We start from the raw sequence: 10,000 nt of genomic DNA, 5'->3' as shown, positions 1-10,000 counted from the left end.
GTGATGACGTCACACTCGAATGTAAACAGGAAGAGATGGAGACACACGGAGATGGGAATTGAATGATATACAGAAACGAATAACCAATAAATATGAAGTTATGTTTAAACTTCTGTTGTCAAGCGTTGTCAATATAACCCACCCCCTTTCCTCACGAATGGAACTAGTCTTGTGGAGTCCGCTTTGACCGTTTTCCAGGGTTAGCAGAGATCGCTAGTTAGCTTAGCATAATCCTAATGGTAACCTTGGTTAGCAGCTACTGTTAGCTCATTGCTCGTGTCAATTAAATTGCATGTTATTAAAGGTCCGCGCTGGTCTGTCTAATGAAATTACAACCGCAACATTATATTGCACTGTACAGCCCTGGTTGTAGGCTAATGTTTTACTACAATTTGTATGGATTAATTTAGGAGTGAAATGCGAATGAAGGGTTGAAATCACCACTCGCAAGCTTGCCCCCAGATATTATTTTAAACTCGCACGGACCAAATTAGGGGGCAATTTGCGATCATATCATCGCAGTGTACAGGCCTGCTGCTCTCCTCTCCCTGCTCTCCTCTTCCTCCTCTCCTCTTCCTCCTCTTCCTCCTCTTCCTCCTCTCCCTCCTCTCCTCTTCCTCCTCTCCCTCCTCTCCCCTTCCTCCTCTTCTTCCTCTCCCTCCTCTCCTCTTCCTCCTCTTCCTCCTCTCCCTCCTCTCCCCTTCCTCCTCCTCCTCCTCTCCCTGCTCTCCTCTTCCTCCTCTTCCTCCTCTTCCTCCTATGATGATATATTTGATTTGTATGGCGCTTTATAGTTGTGGAGCAAATCCCAAAGCGCTACATTGTAAAAGAACATAAAAGCTAGCTAATTAAAATTTTAATAATCGATTATGTTCCGTCACTGCATCGACGCAGACTCGTCCACGACGTTCGCGTCGCGATGCGTCTTAGAATCGAGAAATGTCCACGCGGGTGATTTAAACTGGGTATAAAATATATGAATGAGTAATGGTGCTATCAGAGTTGTAGTATTAATATGTACAGTGATGTACAGTATCCACAGATGTATAATAAGGAGCATCATGTGACCGTTGTTCTTCTTCTTCTCTTCCCTTCAGCGAGAGGTGGAGGTGCTCATGTTCCTCAGCGCCATCGTGATGATGAAGAACAGGAGAGCCAGTGAGTCAGAACTGTTCTGTTCACCCAGCTGTGGGTCAGGGTGTCTGTCTGTCTGTCTGCACACTGTGGGTCAGGGTGTCTGTCTGTCTGTCTGCACACTGTGGGTCAGGGTGTCTGTCTGTCTGTCTGCACACTGTGGGTCAGGGTGTCTGTCTGTCTGTCTGCACACTGTGGGTCAGGGTGTCTGTCTGTCTGTCTGTCTGCACACTGTGGGTCAGGGTGTCTGTCTGTCTGTCTGCACACTGTGGGTCAGGGTGTCTGTCTGTCTGTCTGCACACTGTGGGTCAGGGTGTCTGTCTGTCTGTCTGCACACTGTGGGTCAGGGTGTCTGTCTGTCTGCACACTGTGGGTCAGGGTGTCTGTCTGTCTGTCTGCACACTGTGGGTCAGGGTGTCTGTCTGTCTGTCTGCACACTGTGGGTCAGGGTGTCTGTCTGTCTGCACACTGTGGGTCAGGGTGTCTGTCTGTCTGCACACTGTGGGTCAGGGTGTCTGTCTGTCTGTCTGCACACTGTGGGTCAGGGTGTCTGTCTGTCTGTCTGCACACTGTGGGTCAGGGTGTCTGTCTGTCTGTCTGCACACTGTGGGTCAGGGTGTCTGTCTGTCTGTCTGCACACTGTGGGTCAGGGTGTCTGTCTGTCTGCACACTGTGGGTCAGGGTGTCTGTCTGTCTGCACACTGTGGGTCAGGGTGTCTGTCTGTCTGTCTGCACACTGTGGGTCAGGGTGTCTGTCTGTCTGTCTGCACACTGTGGGTCAGGGTGTCTGTCTGTCTGTCTGCACACTGTGGGTCAGGGTGTCTGTCTGTCTGCACACTGTGGGTCAGGGTGTCTGTCTGTCTGCACACTGTGGGTCAGGGTGTCTGTCTGTCTGCACACTGTGGGTCAGGGTGTCTGTCTGTCTGTCTGCACACTGTGGGTCAGGGTGTCTGTCTGTCTGTCTGCACACTGTGGGTCAGGGTGTCTGTCTGTCTGCACACTGTGGGTCAGGGTGTCTGTCTGTCTGTCTGTCTGCACACTGTGGGTCAGGGTGTCTGTCTGTCTGTCTGCACACTGTGGGTCAGGGTGTCTGTCTGTCTGTCTGTCTGCACACTGTGGGTCAGGGTGTCTGTCTGTCTGCACACTGTGGGTCAGGGTGTCTGTCTGTCTGCACACTGTGGGTCATGGTGTCTGTCTGTCTGCACACTGTGGGTCAGGGTGTCTGTCTGTCTGTCTGTCTGCACACTGTGGGTCAGGGTGTCTGTCTGTCTGTCTGCACACTGTGGGTCAGGGTGTCTGTCTGTCTGCACACTGTGGGTCAGGGTGTCTGTCTGTCTGCACACTGTGGGTCAGGGTGTCTGTCTGTCTGTCTGTCTGCACACTGTGGGTCAGGGTGTCTGTCTGTCTGTCTGCACACTGTGGGTCAGGGTGTCTGTCTGTCTGCACACTGTGGGTCAGGGTGTCTGTCTGTCTGCACACTGTGGGTCAGGGTGTCTGTCTGTCTGTCTGTCTGCACACTGTGGGTCAGGGTGTCTGTCTGTCTGTCTGCACACTGTGGGTCAGGGTGTCTGTCTGTCTGTCTGCACACTGTGGGTCAGGGTGTCTGTCTGTCTGCACACTGTGGGTCAGGGTGTCTGTCTGTCTGTCTGCACACTGTGGGTCAGGGTGTCTGTCTGTCTGTCTGTCTGTCTGTCTGTCTGCACACTGAGGCTGTTTCCCTGAAGCCTGTTTTTGGGCTTCGAACTTCGTCAGGGTTTTTCTAACGGACGTCCGAACTTTCGTTTTTAATAATAATACAAATTATATTCTTAAAAAAAGAAATTCTAAAAAAAGTATTATCTTTTTAACAAATATCCTCAAACTAAATCCTCAATTTGAATAAAGTCATTAATCTGATCAAATCACTTTCAGTGCCAGCAGGGGGCGCACAATTTAGTGCTTGAATGCCCACCATCCACTTCAATGTTAGCGTTAATATCGCCTAATCTATGTTTTAAATTATGGCTATGTGTCTAATCTGCCCGTCGCTTATCAATGACTCATTTTCCAGTCAACATTGTCGAAGCGGATTGTTTTTTTATCTGTTCATTTCCGTTTTATAGCATTTTGAAAAGCCCTCGTTTTCAAGGCAAATATAAAGATTCCATAATAAACGGAATATTCTAGAATACACAAATGTTCAAATTTTTTGGCCTATTTATGATCGTTTTCAAATAAACGCTAGATTATCGATAGTATATGTGTATATGTGCACGCTATATAGGCGATCTGATATCTGATCTGATATATTTCCTGATCGCTCGCACAGCCAAACAGCCATATCAAACATAGGGGAAAAGCTTATATCTCCGTGAAAACAGGTCTGATTATCCTAAGACTGGTAAAATAGATTCCTTACCTGAGATCAGATGGTATCCAAAAAGATTATTCCAATTCCTGATCGCCATTCCAAAAATCGATCCTTTTATTGATCCAACACTAGGGATGGGTACCGAATTCAGTACTTTTGAGGTACCGAACCGAAACACGTCGGTACTACAGAGTATCGAATCAAGTGAGAAACCAAAAAAAAAGATTTTTTTAACTTTTTTTCTTTTCATGTCAACGTTCAAACGCACAATATATGCTTACCTAGGATTTGACTTGATTCAACAACAAAGCAGTCGGAGCAATGACAAGCCGAAAACTGTCGAAATTGTAGTTATTTGAAGTTTGGATTTTTTTTTTACGACTGAGGTAGGTAAATTAAATTTCTTGAGACTAAAGTACCGAAAAAAGGTACCGTTGGGTACCGGTATCGATTCACAGGTACCGGTATCGGTTCAAATGTGAAAGGTACCCATCCCTATCCAACACTACATACTGTAAACACATATTACACGCTGTTCTGAGGCTCCACAATGACTGGGATCATCTCCGGTTACATGCGTGAGAAGTAAAATGTGGATTCCGGATTTTTTTTCTTCTCCATTTTCATTGAGTCCATTCCAAAAGGGTGCATTACCATCTGGGAGACGATAGGGGGCGCTTTTTTCACATCTGAGCTCCTGATGGGGCTGGTTTCCCAACGGTAGACTCGGTTGATGAAATCTGAATTCGGATCGCTAATAAAAAAAGAATTCACGCTAATTGTCGTGCTGGGCATTCAGGGGGCGGGCTGATAACGCGTGTTATGTCGTGGCTGGTATCCAAAGTGTTAATGAATATAACTCATCAGTTTTAATATTAGTGTAGCCTAATATTTATCTGCAACTGTGAAGAAAAACCCCATTTGGTTTAAACAAAATTAATAGAGAAATAATTTTTTAAATAAAAATTTCGAATGTTGATTTAGAATTTGAATACCAACGTAACAAACGAAGGTTCGAACGTTTGGTCTCAGCCCCAGTTCAGGGGAGTCTACAGACTGGTTCAGGGAGAATACAGACTGGTTTAAATCAGGGTTAGACTGCCGTCTCATCAGAATAATGGACCACAGGGAAAAACAATGTTAAAAATACAATGTTAACATGTTACAAACACAATGTTAACATGTTACAAACACAATGGTACAGCCATAAGTCATACATGTGTGTGTTGTGTGTCTTGTTTCTCAGTCACCGTGGAGCAGCATGTGGGGAACATCCTTCTGTTCAGCAAAGTGGCCAACGTCATCCTGTTCTTCAGACTGGACATCAGGATGGGCCTCCTGTACCTGACGCTGTGTCTGGGTCAGTACCCCTTATCTAACTGACCCTGGGTCAGTACACCTTATCTAACTGACCCTGGGTCAGTACCCCTTAGGGGCCCCATCTTAGACTGGTTCCGGTCCTACCTAAGCAATGGGACCTTCTCTGTCCAACTCGGTGATCTCACTTCCTCTGTGGCCCCCCTCACCTGCGGGGTGCCCCAAGGCTCGATATTGGGTCCCACTCTCTTCCTCCTATATATATACTCCCCCTAGGCCAGATCTTGGCAAAACATAACATCTTATTCCATTGCTTCGCCGATGACGTGCAGGTCTACCTCCCCTTAAAACCCACCCAAGGGAGAACATCAATAACACCACTACTTGACTGCCTGGCAGAAATCAAGTGCTGGATGTCTGAAAACTCCCTGACATTAAATGAAGGGAAAACCGTGGTCATTGTTTTTAATAGTGCCCCCCCGACCCCCCTCATTGACGCACTTGGTCCCCTGGGTCCAAACCTCTCCACCTCTGTCAGGAACCTCGGGGTCATCTTCGACAGCAATTTTAAATTCGACAAACGGGTCAGCGCCGTAGTCAAAAACAGTTTTTACCACCTCAGACTTCTGGCGAAGACAAAGGCATCTCTCAAAACAACCTAGAGACGGTGATACGTGCCTTTGTCACCACTCGCCTCGACTACTGCAATGCCCTTTACACAGGCATCGACAAATCCCTGCTCCGCCGCCTACAGCTGGTGCAGAACGCAGCCGCGCGCCTCCTCACCAAAACAAAAGAAAAGACATGAGCACATCAGCCCAGTTCTGGCCTCGCTCCACTGGCTGCCTGTTCGTTTTAGAATATATTTTAAACGAGCCCTAAATGTTTTTAAATCCCTAAATGGCACGGCTCCTCCCTATCTATCTGAGCTCTTGCACCGCCACACCCCCCACGATCCCTCAGATCAGCTGACCAGCTGCTATTGGTGGTACCCAGAACCAGGCTCAAGACCAGGGGAGACAGAGCCTTCTCCACCGCAGCGCCTAGACTGTGGAACAGCCTCCCCCTCAGCGTACGGACCATGCAGGCTTTTAAAAACCTACCTGTTCTCCTTGGCCTTCCCCCCCCCCCCCCCACTTAACCACCACTAGACCCCTGGCCCTCCTATCCTCTTTGCTTTACTGTGTCCTACCTATTTTTATTACTTTCATTGCTTTACTATGTTTTTAATCTTATATCTTGCATCACATAATTTATTTTATCAACCTGCCTGTGAAGCACTTTGGTGCCAGCTGCCGCTGCCTGGAAATGTGCTATATAAATAAAATTGACTTGACTTATGTAACCCTGACCCTGGGTCAGTACATCGTCACCCCCCCCCCCCCCTGGTGTTTATATTAGGGGCGTTGCCGTTCCCTCCCAAATCTAAACCAATTGATCGAATCATGACCTTTTAAAATAGTGTCGAATCCAGTCATGGATTTGGAGAATCGTGACGCCCCCTAATCTATATTGTGACGCCCCCTAATCTATATTGCGTAACTCGATGTCGGACCCATTCACACGGTGGATACTTATGACTGTAAAGACGCACACGGGTATTGATTAGTGCCATCTGTCTGTTGTTGTGTAGTGTTCCTGATGACCTGTGTGTTGTTGTTGTTGTTGTTGTGTAGTGTTCCTGATGACCTGCAAGCCTCCTCTCTACATGGGACCAGAGTACATCAAATACTTCAGCGACAAAACCATCGATGTGAGTATTGTCAGTAGGAGGGTGTCTGTAGGACTGGATATGTGTATATAGTATTAATGTGTTCATATATACTATTTTATGTGTATAGTATTTGATGTATTGGTGTGTATATAGTATCAATGTATATATATATATACTATTATTTGTATATAGTATTTGATGTATTGGTGTGTATATAGGGCTGGGCGATATGGCCAAAAACATTATTGCGATAAAATTATTTTCATATAACTCTATATCGATAATTATCGTTGATATAATGTCTGTCAAGTTTAATTAACTTCTTATGCCCGGCGCCGATGGACGGGCTATTAATAGACTTGTTTTGCTGCTGCGATTGTCTCGAGTTGATGTCATCATTAGTCCGCGCACGTTAGCAGTTAGCCAGAGCGAGCAGTGTATCTCATGACAATGTACTACTAAATATCCCTAAAATACTCTGTTCCGCCCCAATACATTGCAACAACGTCCACCGTATACCCCACACTACTATAACCGTTACCCTCAGAATTCAAAACACACACCAACTCGGCAGGTAAACTGTAAAATAGCGCCGTGCAAGCTAATTATCCTAGCCAGCCTTGTTTATTGAGTCCTACCTCCGGGTCTCCTTCCGCTGTCGGCCATCTCCTTCACTGATTGGTTGTTAGTGCGTGTGCTCATATCCAAGCTTGGAAAATCGATATATCGAAACTTTGCGACCACGTTTCATGTTTATTTCGAGGAAATAATTTGTAGTGCGACACATCACCACCTCACATCACCACCACAACAACGGGTCACCTGCGGCATCACCACCGCCACGGTGTTGGGGGCCCGCGACGACGGCGCGAGCACGCTTGTACCTATTGACAAGTCGTTTGCTAAATTAAAGAAGTTTGAAAGCCGCTAGCTTTTAAGCAGTCCTTGGTGGTGCAAATTAACCTGGCTACTACGGAGCAATAAGTGACTGCGTATTCAACCAAGGGTTGCATCACAGCCACGAAAGGGGCTAGCTTTGCTTAGCTCCTCGCGTCATCGTGGGCTTCTAAGTTAACACAATAACTAGGGATGGGTACCTTTCACATTTGAACCGGTACCGGTACCTGTGAATCGATACCGGTACCCAACGGTACCTTTTTTCGGTACTTTAGTCTCAAGAAATTTACCTACCTCAGTCGTAAAAAAAAATCCAAACTTCAAATAACTACATTTTCGACAGTTTTCGGCTTGTCATTGCTCCGACTGCTTTGTTGTTGAATCAAGTCAAATCCTAGGTAAGCATATATTGTGCGTGTGAACGTTGACACAAAAAAAAATTGTAAAAAAAAATAATAATAATAATAAAAAATATATTTTTAAATTTAAAAAAAAAAAAAAAATTTCAGTTTCTCACTTGATTCGATACTCGGTAGTACCGACGTGTTTCGGTTCGGTACCTCAAAAGTACCGAATTCGGTACCCATCCCTAACAATAACACACCGTCGTGGTGATGCCGCAGATGACCCGTCGGGCTGGATGTATTGCAAGTTGTTGCCCTTTTCCCTTCTTGTGGAACATCTGCATTGCATTTATTACAAATAGCAAGCAAACTTTTTCCTCTGAAAATCCGAGTACCGACGCGGCCATCTTTGTTGTTAAAACGTCCGCGCTGCTTCCAGAAACTTGCGTGGTTACGTCACAGCCAAGAAAGGGAGCGCTGGATTTGTGTAAAACGCCCTGTTCCTAAACCACATGCTGTCAGTCGTACCACAGTACTGACACAACGGGAGGAGCCTACAGTCAAAACAAACGCACTTCATTCCAATTCACCCACACCGAATTCTTTTTTACCAAAAAATATATTATATTATCGGAGCTATTAATAACGTTATCGGGTTTATCGGGATGACGTCATAATTGCTGATATCGGCCCGATAAGTATCGTGCATCCCTAACGGTTATAGTAGTGTGTGGTATACGGTGGACGTCGTTGCAATGTATTGGGGCGGAACAGAGTATTTTAGGGATATTTAGGACATTTGGATACATTGGTAGCTAGGATAATTAGCTTGCACGGCGCTATTTTATATATTTACGTGCCGAGTATGTATGTGGCGTGAATTCTGATGCCACGGTTATAGTAGTGTGTGGTATACGGTGGACGTTGTTACAATGTATTGGGGCGGAACAGAGTATTTTAGGGATATTTAGTAGTACATTGTCATGGGATACACTGCTCGCTCTGGCTAACTGCTAACGTGCGCGGACTGACATCAACTCGAGACATTCGCAGCAGAAAAACAAGTCTATTAACACTTTGAGTGCCGGGACCCGTCTTTAGACGTCTTTCCTGACCATGCTAAAGTTGCCGGGCGACGCTGTACAGCGTCCCTATATCAATATTTCAAATCTGCGATCGGATTCATAATGTCCCTCCGCTGGCCTGAGATCCACCAGCAGGACCGACTGAGCTCTCTGGCGGTTCAGGAGCGCCATCTGGTGGCCGATCGCGCAACCGCTTAACAGGAAGCGCAGTAGAGGTTTTGCTAGACGTCCGTATTGCTTCCGGCCACTCGGTATAGCTTCCGGCACTCTAGCTCGTCACACTACATAGCGATCGATTGCCAATAACTCGATAAACAACATGATTTGGACGTATATACCATTATACAAGCTGGAGATGGACCGGGTAATAATATATCCCATAATGATAAAATGTCTACTCGACGATGATCGCCCAACGGCGCGCGGAGACTGGGGTGAGTTTCAGCGTGTAATGTTACCGTCTTCGATAATAACTGATATTATCAACATTTGACCCACATTAGATGATTGGTATAACGCTGCCCACGGTATTATAAACGCCCCCTCGCCCATCCGGTCAACATCAGATGACGTGTAGTAACTTCTAGAAGTACGTCTAGTTGGAATTTTTTATATCGCGCTGATTGCCATCAAACTGTATTTCATCATCAATATAATGCATTTGGGGCTATATATCACGTTCTGGAGAAAGCTGCAGAAAGAGATGAAAACATACTTATACATTAGACCATACTTTACTATGAATATGTGAATGAAAAAGTTTAACGTTGCTACACAATGAACAATACATATAGGACTTTGAATGGGCCCTAATAATGGCAATGTAGCAATAGAATTTAAAAAGTTATAGCCCTGCAAAGAAGGGGACTTTCTCCATAGACAAATAGCGCTGGCAATCTATGGTATATCATTAATTTAACCTTAGGCAACCAAAGTGTTAATAGCCTGTCCATCGGCGCCGGGCATAATAAGTTAATTAAACTTGACAGACATTATATCGACGATAATTATCGATATCGAGTTATATGAAAATAATTTTATAATTTTATCGCGATAACGTTTTTGGCCATATCGCCCAGCCCTAATTGGAGTGTGTATACTGTGTATTTCTACAGGAGGAGTTGAACAAAGACAGCAGAGTCACCTGGATCGTGGAGTT

At 45.5% G+C, this 10,000-nt stretch overlaps 1 protein-coding gene across 1 annotated transcript in view; it reads left to right on the top strand.

Annotated features, from left to right (window-relative positions):
* The window catches only part of LOC311232722 (thioredoxin-related transmembrane protein 2-B-like), a 17,907-nt gene that overhangs the window by 3,909 nt on the left and 3,998 nt on the right, over positions 1-10,000 (top strand). Inside the window, exons 2-5 of the mRNA XM_084338297.1 lie at positions 1,098-1,158; positions 4,731-4,844; positions 6,478-6,554; positions 9,957-10,000. The exon at positions 9,957-10,000 is cut by the window's right edge and continues 63 nt beyond it. Coding sequence (XP_084194423.1) covers positions 1,098-1,158; positions 4,731-4,844; positions 6,478-6,554; positions 9,957-10,000 — 296 coding nt within the window. The remainder of the gene's footprint in view (positions 1-1,097; positions 1,159-4,730; positions 4,845-6,477; positions 6,555-9,956) is intronic.

This window comes from Notolepis coatsorum, assembly GCF_963971535.1.
Source record: "Notolepis coatsorum genome assembly, contig: SUPER_7_unloc_2, whole genome shotgun sequence".
Lineage (NCBI taxonomy): Eukaryota > Metazoa > Chordata > Actinopteri > Aulopiformes > Paralepididae > Notolepis > Notolepis coatsorum.
The sequence above is the reverse complement of the archived record's forward strand: the minus strand, read 5'-3'. Positions and strand labels throughout refer to the sequence as shown.